This window comes from Lucilia sericata, unplaced genomic scaffold (genome assembly GCF_015586225.1).
Source record: "Lucilia sericata isolate MDLA Ls3-8-SP2 unplaced genomic scaffold, ASM1558622v1 Contig000467F_arrow, whole genome shotgun sequence".
Classification (NCBI taxonomy): domain Eukaryota; kingdom Metazoa; phylum Arthropoda; class Insecta; order Diptera; family Calliphoridae; genus Lucilia; species Lucilia sericata.
The window spans coordinates 117,157-142,500 of NW_023994482.1; the positions used below are offsets into that span (position 1 = coordinate 117,157).

The 25,344-nt window shown below is 31.0% G+C and overlaps 2 protein-coding genes across 5 annotated transcripts in view; both read left to right on the top strand.

Moving 5' to 3' along the window:
• LOC119605240 (coronin-1C-A) overlaps positions 1-7,459 on the top strand; it is a 51,333-nt gene extending 43,874 nt beyond the window's left edge. The window contains exons 3-7 of one of the 2 annotated variants that reach the window (XM_037958222.1): positions 592-858; positions 930-1,343; positions 1,407-1,700; positions 5,955-6,152; positions 6,237-7,459. In XM_037958222.1, coding sequence (XP_037814150.1) covers positions 592-858; positions 930-1,343; positions 1,407-1,700; positions 5,955-6,152; positions 6,237-6,497 — 1,434 coding nt within the window. In that variant the 3' untranslated portion in view covers positions 6,498-7,459. The remainder of the gene's footprint in view (positions 1-591; positions 859-929; positions 1,344-1,406; positions 1,701-5,954; positions 6,153-6,236) is intronic. The other variant, XM_037958223.1, reaches the window with a different exon arrangement.
• A 9,497-nt stretch (positions 7,460-16,956) lies between these two features.
• Positions 16,957-25,344, top strand: part of LOC119605239 (mitochondrial folate transporter/carrier) — a 22,563-nt gene continuing 14,175 nt past the window's right edge. For all 3 annotated transcript variants that reach the window (XM_037958219.1, XM_037958221.1, XM_037958220.1), the window contains exon 1: positions 16,957-18,281. In XM_037958219.1, coding sequence (XP_037814147.1) covers positions 18,119-18,281 — 163 coding nt within the window. In that variant the 5' untranslated portion in view covers positions 16,957-18,118. The remainder of the gene's footprint in view (positions 18,282-25,344) is intronic.

The window sequence follows — 25,344 nt, forward strand, 5'->3', positions numbered from 1 at the left end:
GCATGAAAAACCCATTTCAATATCGAAATTAAGAAAAAAAAAGTACTGGATTTCTTGTTCGATAGTGAATGTCATCCTCCGAAAAAGGAAAATTAAGATCAATTTTAATCAATCAAGTATCCGCTAATTCGGAACTAGGGCTTCATGACTTAACACAATAAAACTCCAAGAAGTATTTTAAGTTATAGGAAATGGTGTAAATGTTGCAATTTTAAGAATTGAAACAACTTTTTAAATTTTTGTATGCAAAAATTAAAAAACGAAAAAAAAAATATTTATAAAAAAACAAGAAAATTAATGAACAATATTTAATGAATTTAAACATGTATGAAAAGCTGAGAAAAAAACAAACGAAAATCTAGGTTGAAATCGAAATAGGAGCAGAGGATGGGGAAAAGTACAGGGAGTACAGATAGCGAAAAATATTAATATTTCAAATAAGAAAAAGTATGTCATGTTTCAAATGGTGTGAGTGGGTGTTTTGGATGATTGGTTAAATGGGTGTTTTTCATGCATATAATATAAGAGCAAAAACATGTCATGTTAGTCGTAATTAAATAAAATTAATTTCCTTTTATCTTCTGCTACCAGGTGGGACGTATTGCTGCCGATCATCCACTTGTTGGTGGTCATAAGGGTCCTGTACTCGATATTGCCTGGTGTCCTCACAATGACAATGTTATTGCCTCCGGTTCGGAAGATTGTGTAGTTAAAGTTTGGCAAATACCCGATGGTGGTCTCTCAAGAACTTTAACCGAACCTGTGGTGGATTTAGTTTTCCATCAAAGACGTGTTGGTTTGGTATTATGGCATCCCTCCGCTTTAAATGTTCTCCTAACAGCCGGCTCGGACAATCAGGTGAGTTGATAACTTAAAATTGTATTTATTTTTGTAACAATTTATAACTATTTTCTATTGTTGTACCTTAGGTTGTTATCTGGAATGTGGGTACTGGCGAAATCTTATTACACATTGATTCACATCCTGATATTGTCTACAGTGCCTGTTTCAATTGGGATGGCTCTAAACTGGTAACCACCTGCAAAGATAAAAAGATACGTATCTATAATCCGCGCAATGGTGAATTGGAGAGTGAGGCCTTGTGTCATGAAGGCTCAAAGGCAACGAGAGCAATTTTCCTACGTCATGGTTTAATCTTTACCACCGGTTTTAATCGTTCCTCAGAGCGACAATATTCTCTTAGAGCACCCGATGCCTTAAGTGAACCTATTGTTATGGTTGAATTGGATACATCCAATGGTGTAATGTTCCCTCTATACGATCCCGATACAAATCTTATATACCTCTGTGGTAAAGGTGACTCGGTCATAAGATATTTTGAAGTAAGTTTTATTTAACATACGAACACTATGTTTTTACTTATGTTTTAAATTTTATCTCTTTAGGTCACACCCGAACCTCCATTTGTCCATTATATCAATACCTTCCAAACACCCGATCCCCAACGTGGTATTGGCATGATGCCAAAACGTGGCTGCGATGTCACCACCTGTGAAATTGCCAAATTTTATCGTCTCAACAATAATGGCTTGTGTCAAGTTATTTCCATGACTGTACCCCGCAAATCGGACTTGTTCCAAGAGGATTTATATCCCGACACTTTAGCCGAAGATGCTGCTATCACCGCCGAAAAATGGATTATGGGTGAAGATGCTGATCCAGTCACCTTCTCGCTTAAAGTAAGTTAACATTTGTCTTGCCTAACAACAACGCTACAATAAATATTGGAATACAGTACTCAAGGTGCTAAATGCGTTTAGCTATGGTATCATGTAATTTACCTTGATGATTTGACCATAGCCACCAAAATGTTTGAGTGCATAGTAGCTATCATATACATATGTAAATGTATAGTAAAAGAAATTCTAACAAAATTTCTCTTATATATGGAACTGTCTTGATCTGCCACGATAAAGAGTTCTAGAGAAATTGAGTTTCTTTTGCGAATTTATCCCCCCGTAGGAGCTAGGCGATTGTAATGGAATTTAGTTATTTCTGTTTAAGAATTAGTGTTGAATAAGTTTAGATTTCTTGATCTTAGTAAAATTTGCTATCTTTCTTTCTATTGAAAATAACATTTGAAATTCGGAAACAATAGAAGGCTTTCATGATTTGTATACTTAAATAAGTTCAGTTACCTTTGTTTTTAACTGGCTACATAAATAGCACACTTCGGTTTAGTTGGCCCCTTTACATATTAAACTTTCACTAGAGAATACAATATTTGTTGTATATTCTTTTACAAATACAACCTTGTGAAACGTATTAGATTCGGCGAGGTTAGTAGATCAGTTACTCTATAAGGAGCTCACTAGGGTCCATTTTGTTTGATCCCTTTATGATACCACGGGAGGCGCAGTACATGCATCGTGAAACCAACTAGTTTTGTTGATGAAGTTTTGGAAATGCCTTAGATTTATCCCAGTTACCTCATCTGTATGTCTGAAAGCTAATAGTGAATGCTGGAAAATTGTTTGTGATAACTTCTACAATAATTGATGAAAGCAAGATCGTTTCCTAATATGCGTGCCAATGACACAGTGACGATCTTTGGTTGTTGCTGTGACTGCCACAGATCGGTATTGATCCTTCCATCCTGATCATTCCGATCGACGACTGCTACCTGTAGATAATCACCCAGACTTACCAATTACTTTACTTTATTTAATTAAGATCGCTGATCATCCTCAGATCGCTTATAGGGAATTGCCGCAGATGTACAAATCCTCCTCATCGTGAACAGACTAATCTGACCTCAAGAATACACAGTTCTATAGTGAAGACTATAGACTGATCTACAGTCAAGACTATAGACTGATCTACAGTTAAGACTATATACTGATCTACAGTCAAGACTATAAACTGATCTATAGTCAAGATTATAGACTGATCTATAGTCAAGATTATAGACTGATCTACAGTCAAGACTATAGACTGATCTATAATCAAGACTATAGGCTAATCTATAGTCAATACTATAGACTGATCTATAGTCAATACTATATACTGATCTATAGTCAAGACTATAGACTGATCTATAGTCAAGGCCATAGACTGATCTATAGTCAATACTATTGACTGATCTATAGTCAATACTATAGACTGATCTATAGTCAAGACTATAGACTGATCTTTAGTCAAGACTATAGACTGATCTATAGTCAAGACTATAGACTGATCTATAGTCAAGACTACAGACTGATCTATAGTCAAGACTATAGACTGATCTATAGTCAAGGCCATAGACTGATCTATAGTCAAGACTATAGACTGATCTATAGTCAAGGCCATAGACTGATCTATAGTCAATACTATTGACTGATCTATAGTCAATACTATAGACTGATCTATAGTCAAGACTATAGACTGATCTATAGTCAAGACTATATACTGATCTACAGTCAAGACTATAAACTGATCTATAGTCAAGATTATAGACTGATCTATAGTCAAGACTATAGACTGATCTATAGTCAAGATTATAGACTGATCTATAGTCAAGATTATAGACTGATCTACAGTCAAGACTGTAGACTGATCTATAGTCAAGAATATAGACTGATCTATAGTCAAGACTATAGACTGATCTATAGTCAAGACTATAGACTGATCTATAGTCAAGACTACAGACTGATCTATAGTCAAGACTATAGACTGATCTATAGTCAAGGCCATAGACTGATCTATAGTCAATACTATTGACTGATCTATAGTCAATACTATAGACTGATCTATAGTCAAGACTATAGACTGATCTATAGTCAAGAATATAGACTGATCTATAGTCAAGACTATAGACTGATCTATAGTCAAGACTATAGACTGATCTATAGTCAAGACTATAGACTGATCTATAGTCAAGACTACAGACTGATCTATAGTCAAGACTATAGACTGATCTATAGTCAAGACTATAGACTGATCTATAGTCAAGACTATAGACTGATCTATAGCCAAGACTATAGACTGATCTACAGTCAAGACTATAGACTGATCTATAGTCAAGACTATAGACTGATCTATAGTCAAGACTATAGACTGATCTATAGTCAAGACTATAGACTGATCTATAGTCAATACTATAGACTCATCCATAGTCAAGACTATAGACTGATCTGTAGTCAAGACTATAGACTGATCTGTAGTCAAGACTATAGACTGATCTATAGTCAAGACTATAGACTGATCTATAGTCAAGACTATAGACTGATCTACAGTCAAGACTATAGACTGATCTATAGTCAAGACTATAGACTGATCTATAGTCAATACTATAGACTCATCCATAGTCAAGACTATAGACTGATCTGTAGTCAAGACTATAGACTGATCTGTAGTCAAGACTATAGACTGATCTATAGTCAAGACTATAGACTGATCTATAGTCAAGACTATAGACTGATCTACAGTCAAGACTATAGACTGATCTATAGTCAAGACTATAGACTGATCTATAGTCAATACTATAGACTCATCCATAGTCAAGACTATAGACTGATCTGTAGTCAAGACTATAGACTGATCTATAGTCAAGGCCATAGACGGATCTATAGTCAAGACTATAAACTGATCTATGGTCAAGAGTATAGACTGATCTATAATCAAGACTTTAGCCTAATCTATAGTCAAGACTAAAGATCATAGTCCGATCTATCTTCGAGACTATAAACTGATCTTTAGTTAAGATTAAGTATTGATCTATACTTTAGAATATAGATTGACCTACAGTATAAAATAAAGATCATAGTCTGATCTATAGTCAAGACTATAGACATAAGACTTAAGACCATAGACTGATCTATAGATAGGACAATAGGATTGATCCATAGACAGGCCTATAGACTATGATAGTTCGAATTGAAATACAAGTGTATGTAGTAGAAATAATAGAATAGAATATGTCTATCACAGAACTATTTGCTAAAATCTGAAAAATATGAAATTTGAAGACAATCCAAATAAATCATTGAGAAAACTACTCTAGTAGAAGTTCCTGTAAATTAATATTTGGGAAAATAAAAATAATACAATTCAAGTTCTTCTCCTCCTACAGAATATTAAGTATTTCAAAAACTTAAAAGTTTACTTTTAAAAATCTCCACAACATCCTGCCCCTCGAGTTTAAACAAAATTCTTGATTTATAAACTCTGCTTATTTAATGTATTCCAATATTTTTACAAAATTGTTCTTGCCTGGTTATTGATTGGTTAAGTTATGTTGTTTGTTTCTGCTTCTGGTTGAGTTTTACCCAGTTTCTGCTCTAAATAATAAAACTAAAAAATGTGTTTCGTTTAAATGTTAAGAAGTTATATATTGTTAATTGCTTGAAAATTTAATGGTTTTTGAATGTGTTCTATTATTATGCTGCCGTTTAAGCCCTTTTGTTTAAAAAGTCCCTAAATTAATACGACAAATGCTTTAATAACTCATATGCTTATTCATTACATCATCGAAGGAGTCCATACATGAAAATCACACTATCATATGAAACCATAAAAACGAAAATTTTAACTTTCTGGTGATGTTTTTTGTTAACAACCGAACTTATACAGAAAACAGGTGATCCGCAATTTATAATCGAAAAGAGAGGAAATAGATCCGTGCATTACTAATCTAAAGATCTTTTCCAGTTGTCATTAGAGCAAATGTATAAGTAACGGTTTGGCAAGACATTTTGGTTTTGTTTTAGTTATTTGCACAGGAATAACTGTATAAATAACTGTAACAAAATCCTTAATGTAATTGCCGTTTGAAAAAAATCTCACCAGAGAAGTTTAAAATTTCCACAAGAGAGTTTTCTCTTTACATGACTTCTCCATTTTGTAAGCGCTCGCTGCTGCTGTGCGTGTATATGCTCCCGCTAGTTGTGTTTTGTGTTGCTTGTTTGTTTCACAAAACTTTAATGAACAGAATTACTAAAAAATCTAAATAGGATCGTGTTTCTATTGTACAGGGTGGTTATGTATCAAATTCGGGCAACAAATCGCTGTCGGTATCCAAGAAGGCCAATATACTCAATAAAGCAGCAGTGGGAACCTCAAAAAGTGCCAGCACAGCGACATTGGGTGGTGGAAATCATGCTGCCGATGTTGGTGCCTCCAGTGGGTCAGCGACGGTTAGTGGTATAACTGTAAGTACAAAAAAAAAAAACAAAATATTCAAAAGTCTTTAGTTTTTCAACTAATAAAACAAATTTTTCATTATAATTATATAGGAAAAAGATTTGCGTGATATCACCGATGAGATACGTAAACTTAAGGCGATTATTGTTAAACATGAAAATCGTATACGTGCTCTAGAAGCCGCCGTGAGGGCCCAAGAAGATGATACCGATGCTGTAGCCACTAGAAATGCCAATAATAATGCCAACAGCAATAACGACACCAAAGCCTCCGATAGCAATAAAAAGGATACCAACGACTCGAGCGCCAACGACAATGGTACTTCGGCTACTGCAGCGTCAGACGAGGCGTAAATGCTGTTTGCTTCTGCGTCGTTTTTTTTATATAAACTAGTACTACTCTTCTATCACTACTACTACTACTACTGCTACAAATTTTGTAGTTAAATAATCTACTTTAATACCTTTTTCAACTCTACTACAAAACTACTTCAACAAATTGTCAACAACAACTACAAAGAAACAATTTTCAAAAGAAAACTTCAAAAAACTACAAATTAAAGTAATAAGTTAAAATGCAAAGTGTAGGAAAAAAGCTAAAGAAATGTGCACGTTTTATCGTGTCTTTCTTTTATTATTATTATTTTTGTTTTTTTTTTTATAATTAATTATAATTATTACACAAACCACAAAGAAGAAGGAAATTATATATTTTTTAAATATTTGCTCTAAATAATTTATAATTTTGTATTCTTGTATTACTCCTTTCTTAATTTTTTTTTTTTAATTATAATTTTTATCATTTTATTTTGTATTATTCAAATGCTTGTCATCTTAGTTTTTTAATAATTTTAAATTTTACTCTTCGTATTTCTTCTTTAAATAGTTAAAACCTTTTTACTACTTAACCTCTCTTGTATTTATTATGATTTTTTTTAACACAATTTTTTTCTTTTACTATTGATAAAATTGTTTTTATTTGTATTATTATTTTTTTAATTTCTATAAATTAATTTTTTTATTATTATTATTTTTTATTAATTATAAAACAACAAACAAAAAAAACAAAACTTAATTAATTTTTAATCGTAAACAAAACCATTTTAAATCAACGTTTTTTTTTTTAATTTAAAAAAAAGCCTCAAAAAAGCTCAACTTTAATTAAGTATGATGATGACTACAACAAAAAAAAAATGAAAAAAAAACACACATTTTTTTAATTTTTAATTTATTTTGTTGAATTTAATTTGTTACAAAATATCCCCCGCCCCCCCCTACTTACAACTATCATAATCATAAATAATTTGCAAAAGTAATTAACCATCTGCCTTCTTTACTTAACAAACAGCAGCAGCATCAGCGTCATTAAATTAAATTATTTTTTCTTCTTGGTAATAATTATTAAATAAATCAAATAAAGCAAGCAACCCTCCAAATATATATAAAACAAACTAAAAAAAACATAATAAAATACATACAAACTATTTTAATAAATCCGCCCGTGTTTGTTTGAAACAATATTTTCTCTAATTATTACATCTTAATGAAGAAGCCAAGGTAAAAACAGAAAAGAAAACAAAAACAATATTTTTTGTAATTAAATAATAAAAACATATACAAAAAATTAAACACTACCCCCATTTAATTATAACAATTATTATAACTACTTATGCCTCCTCCCAAATAAAACAAAAAAGAAATACTTTTTGTAATTTTTTTCAAAGAAAATAAAAATTAAAGTTAAATAAAAAGAAAACAAAAAAAGTGATCAGTTTTTATTTGCGTAGAATTATTATTTACTTTGTATTTCAATTTACCAAAGTGTTGCATACTTTTAGGCTTTAATGTAAATAATGTTCGGACGAATTACTAAAGAGCCCACATGGAAATTTATTAGTTGTGTAGTTTGAAAAGAGATGTATATCAGGCATGGACAATTAAAATTTTAAAATAGTACTAACTTATAACTTATACGTTTTTTAGGTTTCAAAGTACTAAACTAATTTTCCTTTAGTCTATAGACTAGAGTATGTACTTCAGTATAAAATAGACTATAGAATATATTATAGACTAGACTATAGATTAGACTATAGATTGGACTATATACTAGACTATAATATAGATTAGACTATAGACTACAATATAACCTAGACTAGACTATGGGCTAGACTTTAAACTAGACTATAGACTGGACTATAGAGTAGACTATAAACTGGAGGATAGAGTAGAATGTCGTTCTTGGAGGTCGCCCACCGCCCATAGCAGAAATAGAGAAGAACCTGCCGCGAAAAACAAGAGTTGCTCTGGCACAACTGAGATCGGGATGGAGCAACAGGCTCAACGACTACTGGTCCCGCATAGACCGTCCCGTCCCCAATATATGCCCAACATGTGGACAGGGCGAATAATTAAACCTTTTCACAAGAAATTTTCTAAGTATGTATGAAACCTGTTTCCTGGTCAAGAAGATACCGTTGACCGACAGAGTAAAGTAGACTCCATATAGTGGATAGGATTGACAAAGCACATCGGTTCTGGGCGCTGTGTAAAAGAACCATTGGCACGAAATGGGGCCTTAGACCTACTTATAACGCATTGGTTTTATTAAAGCGTGATAAAACAAAAAGTGCAATATCAAACTGGAAACATTGTTAGATATTCCACCCATTAAAAAACATATAAGATATGAGGCGGCACTTACAGCCGAACGCCTCTCGACTTTTATCGAAATGATGTCATCTATCTATACTGGAACGCTATATACAAACATCGGATTTGCCCGATCACATACTAGAAACGGAATATGTCGGAAACTCTAAAACACCTATCCCAGATAGAATGTCATGGTCTAGCGGAAAACTAGAGCAAATACCAGTAGGAATCCGTTGGCTTTAATCTTGATGACAAAACGAGCCTGGTGTTCTATATAGAAGAGCCAGAAACAGAAATATACTACATTCTTCCTATCACAAAACTAGCTTCCCAATAAACCAAACGATATTATAACGATATCTTCTGCCTATAATTATAGGCAGAAGTCCGTGCAATAACGGAATGCGTAAATTTGATTAGAATAAATATGGCAGCAAGAAGGCAATTAGGGCCGTAAGATTGAAAGATAGACCGTATTGGATTGAAAGATAGCTTTAACAGAATACTCTCCCAGAGGTAAGGTTTACATCATATGGGTACCAGGCTACTCGGGAGTAGTCGGCAACGCAAGAGCAAATTTATTTGTTTTAACTCGTACGGGCAATATAGTGCCTTAAGGCCTCTTGGAATAACGAAACGGTGGGTAGAACCACAAAGATCCAGTGGGGTGCCTTTTCAAAATGGTACGTATTTTGAGTGTACGCGCAGAACCACGGGCACAACTATACAAAATTTGACTTGTGTATTCGGACGAATGTAGAGCCTGTAGAGAGGACAGTGAAACTCTGGAGCATCTTCTTTGTCATTGTCGGGCTTTCGTTGAAATGTCAATATCTTAATTACATTAAATAATATACCCAATCTCAGCCTTTCAAAATTTAGATCGTTGAAATCGGACGAGAAACAAATGGCACTCGTTTTAAAAAGATATACTCCGTCCTTGGAATATTTGTGGGTTCCACTCCTGATCGGACCAGAATTTTACAAATGTCAGATTTATTTCCACTGTGCAATCAAAAAGAATTTCTATTCAAATTACGTTTAAAATTTCAAATTTCGATTTACAGAACAGACATGAATGTTTTTCCTGGGTTTTTCATCAGAAATTACTTTTAATTATATAAAAACGATAAATTATTAAAATTTAAAAAAATACTGTTATAATTAATTTACCTCACTATTGAATAAAATTTTCCCATTTTGAATTACAACACTTCCTGTGACTACTATTAAATACAACTCTGTTATAATTTTTTCGCGTTGTTGTCAGAGACCCGCGCCGATTCGGCTTTAAGACGACTAAGCCTAGCCGCCGAACAAAATGTCAATGCCGCCGCAAATTTTTCAGCTTAATACGGTTTAAAAATTTCGCCATATTTTGTGTAATTTACAGAACACTTTCGCTAAATTTATGGTATTTTATAATATACAATTAATTTGTTTTCATTTAAAGAAGTTATTTTATCTAATAATAAGCCGCTCATTGAAATTTAGCCGGTGTAGAACTTTGCTCAACGTTCGATGTTTATGCTTCGCCTCAGATAATTTCGTGTTGTACGCGCCTAATTCGAGTCGCTGCTTTTACTTCAAACCAGCTTCGTTGACGTCAACGGAGCTACACCTTTTTACATTGCTGGTATGTCATACCGTAAAGGGCTAGTGTATCAAACATGTGTATTTTAAATGGGAAGTGCAGTTGATGTCAATTCTGCCGACTGCGAAAAGAAATTCTGCTAGAATTTTTCGCGCCAAACTGTTTTCTGCATTTTTTATTTGCAAAAAAAACTGTTGTTGTGTGTGTGCAAAAATCGAAAATGACAAAAATGATATTCTTTAAATTAAAAAATAATTTTTTACTAACAATTGAAATTAATAAGATTGTATGCTATACTACTAACCGAGGGTCATTGTGCAAAGAAACAGCAAGTGTTGGGTTTAATTTAGTTAAATTGTTAATAACTATGATGAAAATGTTTTTCCAGGCGGGGTTTGTTTTCGTTTAATATCCAAAAGTGTTTATTGAATTTTAGATTTGGCATATTTGTGAGATCTAGAAGATTAAAAAATGTAAATAATGGTGTTAATTAATTATTTATTTGTCTATAAAGAACGTCTTTCTTTTCAAGAAAGAGGAGGCATCATGATAGTCTCCTGGAAGAATGCCCACAAGAGAGTGGCAATTGTATACCTCCCTAGTCACCTAGGCGGGTGGTGGTCGGTCGGCTAGTGGTGGCATGGTATATTATCACCTAGAGGCAATGGACGGAAGCTGATTGCCGTATTCAGGGGGTATCCTTGGGATACAAACTATTATCATACCATTGATCTCAGCAGAATCACTACCATACACCCATAATAGAGCGCGATGTCTGTCTGGTGTGCCTTTCAGTGAAGCTCTAGAGGATATAACCTGGCTAGGTATGTAGATGTTGTTTGGGCAAAATATTGGTACTAACTATTGTGGGCTTTATGTCGACTTTAGATCCCTTGTAGTTGTCACACTATACCAAATAAGCATTCTTGCTGGAATTGTAGTTTAAAACAAGTTTAATTCCAGTCAAACATTCAAATTTCAAGTGTTGAAATACACTTTCATTACACTTTAATTCGATAGCATTCTCCAGTGAAAACGAAACTTGAATTCAAGTCGAACATTACAATGTTTTACAGTATAATTCAATGCATGAAATCTATATACATCTATATATACATATATAAAATTCTAACTTTACTGACTGACTGACTGATTCATCATCGTAGAGCCTAAACGGTTGAAGCTAAAGAGCTGAAATTTGGGCAGGAGGTTGGTTTCCCACCAAATGTATCCAATAAGACGGGATTTTTGGAATTTTTTTTTTTTTTTGGGTTAAAAAAGGGTAAAAACTTAAATTCGGTAACCTCAAATCTCCTAAACTAGAAAAGTTACAAAAACAGTTAAAGCTTATTGTCGTTCATTTAAAAAAAGCGGACAGATGTCCGGTAATTTTTTCAAATTCGGCCCCTTTGGGGAATAAACGGGTAAAAACTGTAATTTGGTACATCTTTTGCACCCCATGTATCTTTTAAACCAGAGAACATTCAAAAAATATTTTTGAATCCTTCATAACTTGAACAAATAAAAATATGAATTTAGTACTTTTTGGATATTCGGACGTTTAAGGGGTGAAAATTGTACCTATTTTTGGTACTTTTTTATAAAACATTGTTTTTGGTTTATTAACTTATACATACATATGAATACATAATAACGGGCTCCCAATACGATGTTGCAACTCCTTGGAACAGACTTTTTATTTTGTTAATGGAGAGGAAAAAAGTACCAAAGGGGGTAAAAACGGGAAATTTGATTTTATTCAAGAAAAACTAAATATGCTAATATGGTGTTATTTGGAACACCGGTACCAAGTGATATTTTTTGGTACTTTTTCATTCTCTAACCAGTACTTTTTGAGTTTTCTATGATATTGAAATCGAAACATGAAATTAATAATTAAGGGACTTTTCTGAACTTTTTGGTTCTACAAAGGTACTTTTTGAGTTTTCTATAAAATTTAACCTAGAAACATGAATTTAAGCAAGTAGAGTCCGGAGTAAATGAGAATCTATAAAATGGGACTTATTGGCACTTTTTCGTTCTTTGACAGGTACTTTTTGAGCTTACTACAAAATTTGAACCTCGAAACATGAAATTAAGCACTTAGAGCCTGGAGTAAATGGGAATCTATAAAATGGGAACTTTATCGTACTTCGACTGGTACTTTTTGAGTTTTCCATAAAATTAAACCTAGAAGCATAAAAATAAATATGTAGAGCCCGGAGTAAATTATAATCTATAAAAAGGGACTTTTTAGTACTTTTTCGTTCTTTGACTGTATGTACAGCCCGGATTAAGTGATAGCATATAAAAGGGGACTTTTTGGTACTTTTTCGTTCTTCGACTGGTACTTTTTTGAATTTTTTATAATATTGAACCTAGAAACATGAAATTAGGAATGTACAGCCCGGATTAAGTGATAGCATATAAAAGGGGACTTTTTGGTACTTTTTCGTTCTTCGACTGGTACTTTTTGAATTTTTTATAATATTGAACCTAGAAACATGAAATTAGGAATGTACAGTCCGGATTAAGTGATAACATATAAAAGGGAACTTTTTGCTACTTTTTCGTTCTTCAAAATTTTTTTTGAATTTTCTATAATATTGAACCTATAGACATGGGGGGTTTGGAGCTCCCATATGAATTAAATAGAAAAATTCGTATATTTGAGAAACTATTAGAGCTAGAATCTTCAAATTTTTTTTGCAATAATTTGCGTCGAATCTCCCATATGTAACAAATTGTATATCTGGAAAACCATTGTAGTTAGAATCATCAAAATCGTTAAGTGGGTTTCTTATTTATATTGCTTTTAGGGTAGCACAGCACACTGGGTATAGCTAGTAAATAAACAAATAAAATATCTTTGTTTTTACGTTATTGATAATTTTCTTAATGCAAAATTTTTTAGAAACTGATTTTCTGCAAGATGTTTTATATGGAGGATAGGGTTAAATATCGGCAGATTCTCGTAAAACTTGGAGAAAGGATTTGTTTTTAATTTTTAAGAATTTTTTATTCATCCCTGCATAATTTCTCACACAACTTTTGAGCTTGCTCTGTTTTGTTGTTATAAACAATATATATATCGGATTCCGTTTTTATACGCACATAAAGAAAACAACCCGACGAAAAATAAAACAAACCGTAACAGCTGTTTTATCAATATAAACATTTTTTTTGGTGTGGTGAGTTTTTTTTTGTTTACAAATATGTGTTTTTGCACGTGAAAAAGACGCAAAAACTCGTTTTCAATATTTACATTTTCAATATGTGTTTATGCACGTGGAAAAGATTCAAAAAAATTGATTTTCATGATTTACTTTAAAAAAATTATATTTGATCAATTAAAATATGTATATAAATGTGGAAAGGAACAAATCTGATAAAATATAAATATATTTGGGATTATATCGTTACAGAATGCCTTTTAATAAAAAACATTCAAAAAATGTTACTATGGTCATATATAGAAAATGATATATAAATGCTATCGGACGATCTAGTGCACGATAAAAACCTATATAGAACTTTAAGTTGAAAGTGTAGCAATCGGATGGCATACATTTTTTTGTAGATTTCATCGTTCTAGGGTGTGTACTACATCAACAAACTTTTTTTTTACAAAAAATTTTACTATGGCCGTATATATAAAATGATATATAACTGCTATCGGACGATCTTGTGCACGATAAAAACCTATATAGAACTTTAAGTTGGAAGTGTAGAAATCGGATGGCATACATTTTTTTCCGGATTTCATCGTTCTAGGGTGTGTACTACAACAACAAACTTTTTTTTTACAAAAAATGCTATTATGGAAGTATATATAAATTGATATATAACTGCTATCGGACGACCTTGTGCACGATAAAAACCTATATAGAACTTTAAGTTGGAAGTGTAGAAATCGGATGGCATACATTTTTTTCCGGATTTCATCGTTCTAGGGTGTGTACTACAACAACAAACTTTTTTTTTTACAAAAAATGTTACTATGGCCGTATATATAAAATGATATATAACTGCTATCGGACGATCTTGTGCACGATAAAAACCTATATAGAACTTTAAGTTGGAAATATACAAATCGGATGGCATACATTTTTTTGTAGATTTCATCGTTCTAGGGTGTGTACTACATCAACAAACTTTTTTTTTTACAAAAAAGGCTATTATGGAAGTATATATAAATTGATATATAACTGCTATCGGACGATCTTGTGCATGATAAAAACCTATATAGAACTTTAAGTTGGAAGTGTAGAAATCGGATGGCATACATTTTTTTCCGGATTTCATCGTTCTAGGGTGTGTACTACAACAACAAACTTTTTTTTTTTACAAAAAATGTTACTATGGCCATATATATAAAATGATATATAACTGCTATCGGACGATCTTGTGCACGATAAGAACCTATATAGAACTTTAAGTTAGAAGTGTAGAAATCGGATGGCATATACTTTTTTCCGGATTTCATCGTTCTAGGGTGCGTACTACATCAACAAACTTTTTTTTTTACAAAAAATGCTATTATGGAAGTATATATAAATTGATATATAACTGCTATCGGACGATCTTGTGCATGATAAAAACCTATATAGAACTTTAAGTTGGAAGTGTAGAAATCGGATGGCATACATTTTTTTCCGGATTTCATCGTTCTAGGGTGTGTACTACAACAACAAACTTTTTTTTTACAAAAAATGTTACTATGGCCATATATATAAAATGATATATAACTGTTATCGGACGATCTTGTGCACGATAAAAACATATATAGAACTTTAAGTTGGAAGTGTAGAAATCGGATGGCATACATTTTTTTCAGGATTTCATCGTTCTAGGGGGTGTACTACAACAACAAACTTTTTTTCACAAAAAATGTTACTATGGCAGTATATAGAAAATGATATATAACTGTTATCGGACGATCTTGTGCACGATAAAAACATATATAGAACTTTAAGTTGGAAGTGTAGAAATCGGATGGCATAATCTGTTTGAGATTTTAGGTAGGGTCAACTGTGGACCGACCCTTACAAAATTCAACAGATAAATTTTGTTTCATATAAAAGTTGTTATGTTGAATTTTATAGCTATACATTTTTTAAGCCAGTTAAAAGCGGTAGTAATTTCCCGAGGTGGACCTTATATCGGGGATAGGTTAAATTATGGACTGATCCCCTTAAATTTGACAAAACGATTTTGACTCCTTGGTTATGGGGAATTTCTTTGCTATATTGGAATTTTTATTACAATTATTGGTGTTAATATCATTTTCTGAAGGGGAACTTATATGGGGGTAGGGTCAATTTTGAACGAACCAAGGTTTTGGGATCATATAAATCTTGTAAAATAATTTCCTTAGATGAACCTTATATGAGAGCAGTGTCAAATATGAAGCTATCCTCGTAAAATTTGGCAAAAAGATTTTAGTTCCTATAAAACTTGTTTTTGTTGTTTTTCTTCGCTATACTGGAATATAGAAGCACAATAATAAACTCCATCAACCAAAAATATTTCTATACTTTTACTATACTTTTATGGATTTTAGACCAATATTTCGGTGTAAAAGTTCCTTGGCTCCCTGATGAGTTTATCGTATACCGATATTGTCCATTTTCAATAACAAACTCCATCAACTAAAATTATTTTGGCAAATATTGGCTAGATGGTCTTAGACTGTAATAAGATCCCAGGATATACTTTTATGGATATTAGACCAATATTTCGATGTGGTGTAAAATGTTCCTTGACTCCCTGATGGGTTGTGTCTTCCAAGTGGTGATTTAGCGATCTTGAAAGTGACGGAACAAATAGGGAATCACATTGTTCACCGGTCTCTGGTAAGATAGTCATGCTGCACTCAAAGCATTAATATGTCATAGCTGTAATCTTGCATAGCCGTAGAATGAAGAAAAGATCTAAGTGTTATTATGAGACCGTTTACAATAAGGCTGTGTTGGGTACCAGGACCCTGCAATATACACAAAAGAGATATCTGGCGAACTGACACGGTGAGGCTCGAATCTTGCCCCATATGAACGGAACAAGAAGTTAAAGCCACCCCCTTTTCATTTTTTTAGGTTGATCTCCGATGGATTCCGTGACTCTATCAACCAGTCATGGAATATAAAATGAATTGCACATTATATATGGCGTTTTTAAAAAGGTTTGATTCTAAAGAAACCGGAATTATTATTGAGGTAGATAGTGTACACCAAGAACACTTGCACTGGATTAAAAACATTATAAAAATACATAAATTTTTCTTAGCACAAAATAAATATGTCCAGTAATTTGTTTTTGTTTCATTTGTTTACGTTTTTACAGAAACTCACCACACAACAATCAAAAACAGCTGTTAGGGTTTGCTGTTTTATCAAAAGGTTGTTTTATTAACGGGTATCGTTTTTATTTAAAAATTAAACGTAGTTGAAAACTTAGCCGGCTTACAGTCGATTTTAAGCCGCCGTCGCTATTTTTAGTGTCAGCCGCCACCGTTGTTAATATTTGTCGGCGCAGGGCTCTGGTTGTGCAGACGACTACAGAAAAAAAATCATTTTTCTGCAACATTCCAATTTGACAGTTCAGCGCGTTCAGACGTGTTCTCACAGAAAACGAATAAAGAAAATAGGTGTATAGAAAATTTTCGCATAACAAGAATTATTTTAAAAGTATTGTTTGCGAAAAGAAAATTCAACAATATAAACGTGAAATTAATTAAACCGAATGAAAAGCAACTAGTACAAGTGAAATTGAAAACATATTAAAGGAAGTTTTAACAGCAAATGAAAACGATTTTTTTTTTGCAAATTACATAAGCTGAATGTAGATAAAAAAAAATATGCTAAAAAACCAACATTAAAAAAACAAAACAACAAGAGGAAGTGTTAGACAAGACAAAGAAATTATAAAAAAAACTCAAACAACGGAATGAGAAACTAAAACAAGCTAGAGAAATAAACGACAATTTGGAACGAAAACGTGATACAAACGTCTGCTGGAATTTCATCATTTTTGCCCAGACTTCAAGTGAAACATAAGCTACGCTACAGTAGACACACTATAAATTGGAGAGCAGGAAAAAATAAAAAAAGAAACATTTTCAAACTACAAATTCCCAGAGGAAGATGTGCTTTAATAAAAACACACTAAAAAAGCAAGACACAAAAAGAAGCATTTCGACAAGGACTATTGATTTTTCTAAAAAGGCTTCTTCTGCTAACAACAGTCTTGAATTTAATTTAGATTTATTAAAGAAAACTAAAGATAATCTTTGATTTATAGCTTAAATAACAACAATATTTTAGACTATAAATACACCAAAGATTTATAATAAGTTTAGAAAAATCATCATCCCCCAATTAACCCCCAAACCTATTCCACAAAACAAAAAACAAGCTGCAGAACAAAGAAAGCAACTTTGAACACAAAAACAAAGCAAAAACTAGCACAATTTAATAAATTACTAAAATAATTGTGAAATATAGTTAAATTTACTAACGAGTGAGAGTAACTAAAAGAAAAACAAAACTTGAAACTTTTTTTTTAAATAACAGTGATACAAAAATTATCCTTTTTTAGAAGGTTATTTAAACGCGTTAGAGTGTAAAGAGAAAACTTTTAAAAAGAAAAAACTTGCAAAGTTCCTGTTTAAATAAATATACACATATTTTTTTCAATAAGTTAGATTTATATTAAAAAAAAAAAAAAAATAATGTCCGCCATGAATTCGACTAAATCTCCTGCAAGTGTTTCCAATGGAAAATTCAAATTATTTTCACATGTTAAATATGAGCATTTAGTTGCTGGCATTTCGGGTGGTGTAACATCGACTTTGATTTTGCATCCATTGGATTTGATAAAAATTCGTTTTGCTGGTAAGTTGGAATTATATAGGTACACAAATATTAAATTACATACATATTTTTAAAATTGGGTAGTGCTAACATCATTTTGAAATATATTCTAGATTTGGGAGGAACTACCTATAAGTCGTCAAAATAAAGCTTATAATATGTGATCAGGTTTAAAGAAGGCTTCTATAGTTGAACCAAAAAGTCGACATTCTGACTTTTCATTTATGAAATTCTGCTTTTTTGCAATGTTTCAAAATTATTTTTGAACTTTTATAAATATGAAATTGTCGTCTTTTTAACATTTTAATCATAGCTGTAAAATTTCGATTACGATTAATAATCAATTAAATTATTTTTAAAAAATAATCGTAATGATTATTTAATTCTCTGGTATAAAATTTCTGATTATTAATTGATTACGATTAAAATTAATCTAAAAATAATCAGGATTAATTAAAATTAATGGAAATAATCAAAAATAATCAGAATTAATCAAATAATTAATTTGATTATTTTCAAGGATTAATTTTGATTATTTTTGATTAATTTTAATATATTTGGTACAATTCTCTATCTTTTTACATTACGTGTAATGGAAAAATGTTTTTCAAATTACACACTATTATTTTCATTAATTCCAATTAATCCCTAATTATTTTTAGATTATTTTTAATCGTAATCAATAATTAATTAAAAAAATTGAAAATAATCGTTAATTAATCATTAATTTTACCTTTTTAATAAAAATAATCTAATTAATAATGATTACGATTATTAATCATTATTTTACAGCTATGATTTTAATAGGTCCTTTTTTACTTTTTTCGAATTTTTTTAATTCAAATTTTTATATTATTTTTATTTATTCGGATTTTTGACATATTTGACTTTTTTCGGCAATTTGGGCACCGTAACATTACGTTTGGTTAAGCCCACAGCGACAGAACTTTTTTCTTAAAGATAGTCGATTTATCGAATTTTTTGAAAAGAATATTCGAAATTGTTTGAAAGTTTCAAATTGAAACTCGACTTATAGACCTCTAGTTCAACTGTCGAAACAAAACGTTCTAGTTTCGGCTTCACAATTTATGAAATTAGGTTTTTCAACTTCTTAGAATTCATGAAATGACAACTTTTCGATCTTTTTTGAACGATTGGTCTACTTTTTCTTTCCTATTTTTTCTATAAAACATCAAATCTTCAATTTTTCGAAACAATTTTTCTCCGATTTTTTGTTCGATTATTCGACTAAAATATAGTCCCTTTACCCATCACCCTTTATCGCCACCCTGTCAATAGGAGGCATATTAAGGAATACAAAGACTTAATATGGGCGTGATTGAAGAATATAATTCGCCTTGCTGTTCACCCGTGGTACTGGTGCAGAAGCCGGTAAAGTTCGTCTATGTATAGAGACGTAAACTCAATGCTGTAACGAAAAAAGGACTCGTATTCGCTTCCGCACATAACGGATTACTAAGCAGGTTGAAAGATGCCTTTTTCATTACAGGAATTGATTTAAAGGATGCATTTCTACAAATTAGGTTGACAAAAATCCTCAAAAGAAAAGGCTGCTTTCGCAGTTCAGGCAAACCCTTGTACCATTATAAGTACATGTCATTTGGTCTGTGTAATGGTACGCAAAACAAGAGCAGAATTATGGACAAGGTCATACTCGTTTGTAGTCCAGTCTTTGTTTCACATATGACACTTCTAGGTGATATTGGCAACTGTCTTAAAAAGGCAAAACTGACAATAAATGTGAGTAAAAGCAAGCTTTGCCGGAAACAAATCCTCTATTTAGGATATATAGTCGGTAAGGGAACCTTGATAGTTGACCCGGAGATGGTAGCATCCATAAAAAATTTCACTATATCAAAATCACCTGCACAAATCAGACGATTCATGGGCATAGCCAACTGGTATAAAACTTTATGCTGACATGGCTGGTCCTCTGACCGATTGTTTAAAGAAGAGTTCAAAACCGTCTCCTTTAACGGAAGAAGCAAAACGTTCGTTTGAAAAACTAAAAGACGCTTTATCCTCTGCACCGGTGCTAGCTTTACCAAACTTTGAGCGTGAGTTTTTTATACAATGCGACTCATCAAACATTGGTGTTGGTGAAGTTTAATTTCAAGAATATATGTACATCAAACTTTTTAAATCGATTTTCAGCGTTACACATCTAATATCATCTTTTGATTTTAGAACTTATTACACACAATTTGAACTAATTAAATAATCAACAATTTAGTTTATTTTTAAATAACAAAAACAACTATTTTATAACGAAACGCTATGAATTTCTTAAAATCAATATTTGTTACTTATTTTTCTAATTTTCTTGTAAACAAAAACTAACTAATCCTTTTAATTAAAAAAAAAAACACTTGAAATTTGCACAAATAATAAATATTTACATGTTATGTTATTATTAAACTTTGTTTACGCAAATCTGTAGTTAAATAATTTTCCAAAACAACAATAACTAATGGTAAATACATAATAATTAACAATAATAACATCCGTAATAATTACTATGTAAACAAAAGTAACCAATATACAAGATTGTTGTTATTTTGTTTATAGAAAAATATAGAACTTGTGTTTTTGAATGAAATTTAAAATTGAAAACAAATACATAATAAAATTCCATAGAAAATGTAGCAAATAGCTTTCAGTAGATAAAGTGTTAAATTGTTTACAATAATAACAAATTCTTTGTATTGAAAATATATTAATGATAATAAAATTCGCTAAGCGGAAAGAAAGTAGATAATATTTACTTTAAATATGATTTTTGTTATTGGGTTTACTTAACTGTTATACTAGAGGAAAGGAAACGGACTCAAAACTAGGAGGAGTCTAGGAGGGGTTTTAGTGTAATATATAATGTTCAAGAGGTGACCTTTTCTTTTAACTAAACAACATCGTTGGCAGAGGTCAATGAAATACTTTAATTTTTGGATATTATATACGATATAAAGAAGGAAACATATTAAGATATCTTTAATTGAATAGAACATATTGTATGCAAATTTAATTTTAAAATACAAATAAAAATCATATTTAAATTTATAATTAAAACTTTAATGATAAAATATTAACATAATTTTGTTAAATGTAATATTTTCTAATCATATATTAGTTTCCACATTTGTTTTATATGCCATAAATCTATAGACTAGACTTAATAAACTTGTTTAATTAAAGGCCATCTATAAGTTGTTCCTAATAAATGTTTTCCTTATCTAATTTACTAAACAACAGAGAAAAAATGTGTGTAACATTTTCTACGAAAGAAATACTACATGTGTTTTAAAATAATATATTTACAACTAACTTTTATAACAATAGCAGCACACAGAAAATCGTAAATGTAATAAAATTAATTTTATTATTAGTCTTTTTTGAAAAGAAACCCATATGAAACAACTCTTTGGTTCATTTGGTATAATTCCACAACCTAGTCAGCTTATTTTCATATACAAAAATCAACTTTTTATCACGTGCTGTAATCGTGTAACACATTTTTAACTAAAGCTGTTTTTCAATATAATAAAGTACTACTAGTATATATATTAAATTAATTAATGTTTTATTTGTATTAAATCTTTATCTAAGTAAAAACTGGTTGCATTTTTATTCAATTCATTTGTAGATATTTTCATATAAATTATTTATTTTTTGGTTATTAAATATTTAATAATATTTTATTGTCTGTCTTTTGTTGGACTTCGGTTCTTTTTTTCTCTCTTTTTGTTGTTGTTGTAATAATGCCGTCTGTTTAAGATAAGTGGGAAAATTCCATACATTATAAGTAGCAAAGACACCATAATATTATATGGGGGTGTTTGATTAAAATAACTTGACGCATTTGTTATATTTATATAGTAAATGTCTAAATATATTTAATTGGCTTAGTAACTCATACTATATTAAATTTATTGTTTTGTGTGAGATATTTAGGTTTCTTTCAGTAGAATTTTAATTAATTTGGATTAGTATTTTTGTCCTGTACTAAAGGCAGAAGGTTAAAATGTTTCTACTGAAAACAGAATTAACACAGAATTGTCTTAGAATTTTCTTTATCATATTTTGATATATTTTTAATGATATTTTAAATGAAATTGGTAAGGTCGCAGATATTTGATTGTGACTAATATTAAAATACATAATATATCAGGCAAAGGTTCGAGAATAGTGTGTTGCATCATATGGTGCAACTTCTCTCAGAAATCAGAAACGTTTCTCTAGCCCCCAACCGACAAAACGGCTGATTCCATTGATAAAACTTAGTAGATTGCAAATAATGCTGCTATATCTTTTTGGACAGTATTGTCTTATTTTCGGACAAAAAGCTCTAATAGAACAATGTCATGTTAAAATCCTTGTCATCTACCAAGCCCAATAAGTATCTTGTTTGCTTTCGCATGAAGTCTTTTCCATACGGCCAGAACAATGCCGCGTTAAAATCCCTGACCGAGTCCATAGACTATATCTTTTTGTCCAATAATAATATTATTTACATTAGCATGATATCTTTTCCATAAGGCCTTTGATACTTTGCAATTCATTTTACAATTCCAGGACTGATTAGTAATATCTCAAAGACTTTCAGAGATCAACCTATAATAGTGACAAATGGATAGTTTTACCCTCTAATCCCTTTCGTTTCGTACATTGCAATCTTCTGGTATCCAAAACAGCCTTATTATAATGAGTCTCTAGACAAGAATGCCCCGTACCTTTGTTACAAGAAATCCCAGATCGATATGATTCCGTGTCAAATACGTCGCTAGATGGATTCATAGAGTCTTAGTAGGATTCCAGCAATAACTCGGTAATGGCCACTTACTTTTCAATGACTACATACTACATACCGTCTGCATTACTTTGAATTACTCTTATAATAACTTACATATTATGCATGGTAAGTGCTTGCCTCCAATGCCATTATCGGGTTTAAATAGTGATTTAAAATGCTAATGAATAAGTAGTGAACGGCGACTTTTTAACTTATTACTTTTCAATGTAAGTTTTTGTTGGTTTTCTATCTGTCATACTCTTTGTTATGGCATAGGTTGGCCCGTTTCTCCATCTTATCTGAGAAAGTTTATAGAACATTTTGTCTATGTGTTGTTTGCTCTTTTCAATCCGAATTTCGCAAATATAGTCTATATCTACATCGGACATTGAGGCTTCAGTTAGCTAAACAGTTACCTATTGCATCCCTTTCTATCCTATTTCGTGGACTAATCTTGATGTAGAGTATACACCTATCAAAGCTGTGATTACAGCTTGACTATCGGTAAAGATTCGATCTTCTTTAATATCGATTAGCCGCTATGTTTATGGCCAATTTTTTGGCCTGGAGCAGGTTAAAGTGAATCTGAATCCTAAAATATATTTTATTCCCGAATTCTTGGATGAAAATAAACACACAACTCCCTATACTCACTCTCACCATTTAGAGCCGTCCAATTACACGGAAAGACTGCTTTGGATAACGATATTCTTTCAGTCTAGAGTTTTCCGAGATAATTAAATTGAAGTTTCTCTGTATGAAGTGTTTGGGAGTGCAATAAACCTGCACATCTTGTATATATCTCAAGAGAAAGCTACTTTAATTTCATTTAAAATAAGATTCAACACAACTAATTCCAAATGTTTAACCGAAACTTTTTTGGTTTCTGTGTAAAATATGGACACAAATCCTCCAATTAATTTTAAAAATAAAATTTAAATATTTACAAACAAATTATATTAATGATCTTTATAATTTGTTACTAAATCACGTCTCTACGTAATTGATAACCTATCTCAACTTGTGTGGAATATTTTGAAATGAAAACATTTTTAAATGAAAGTTTAAAATGATACAGCAAGACCTATGAGCGCCTACTAACTGGGGGGTAATCTTGAATAAAAAATTATGAACTTTAGTAAATTGTTGACAGCTGATAAGAATTTGGCCATAATAAAACAATTATACTATTATAGTATTACATGTGCCTTTATTAATTAATTAAAATAGATTTGTTTGAAAATCTTTAAAAATAAAAATAATGATTTGAAACTTAAGGAATTTAGAAAAGAATACTTGATGAAATATTGATACTTCCGATAGGTGAGGTTTAACATGCTGTTGTAATACGATTGTGGCATAATTTTATTTGGGTCCAGATTTAATACAAATAAAATATTCTAAAACAACAAATAATATAATTTCTTTTTAGAAATTTTAAAAATTTTGTTTACTTTGTCCATTGAAAATTTCCAATGGTATTAAAACTAATTATACAATAAATTTCACTTTCGTTCTTATCAAAAATTTTAAATTATCTCATATTATTAACACTATCTATAATTACTTTAGTCTGAAAACATAAGTATTTTCTAAATTAATGTTGGATTTTATTTCCTATATGCTTTACTAAACATATCAAATTTCTTTGTTTCAAAATTTACTTTCTTTAAATACTTATCGGCAAGTCCAGCATATCGCCGGTTCAAAAAAAATATTAGAATGTTCTATTTTCAGTGCAAAAATTTTCAAAAGTGAAGACAAACAAAATTATAAAAAAAATTCATAAATATTTACTGTTGATAAGCACACGGCCGGTTCATTTTAGGAAAACATCACGCGTTTTATAAGAATTATTTGGTTATTTTTAACAAATAGCAACAACTTTTTTTTGCCTTATCACTAAGAACAAAAAAAATTTTTTAGTTAATGGTAAATAAAATATGTATACATTTTATTTTTTTTTTTGCAAATTTCTTTTGTTGTTTAAAAAAAACTGTTCGTTCTATAGATGTAGAGTTGAGAAACAACAAAAAAAAAAAAAAAAAAAAAATTGGGGGCTCGTCTGACCTCGTCATGATCTCTTTTTTTATTTCGTCTATAAACATATCATTGGGTATATAATATTGCCAATTTAACGTTTGCAGTTTTGTTGGTGTCTTTTAAAAAACCTTGAAGTTTGTTTTTTGAAAGAAAACAAGTATTTTTTTGTTTTGTTAAATTTTAATGTTTTTTTGTTTAAGAAATCTTGTTTTTTTGTCTAAAGTGGTTAAGGTT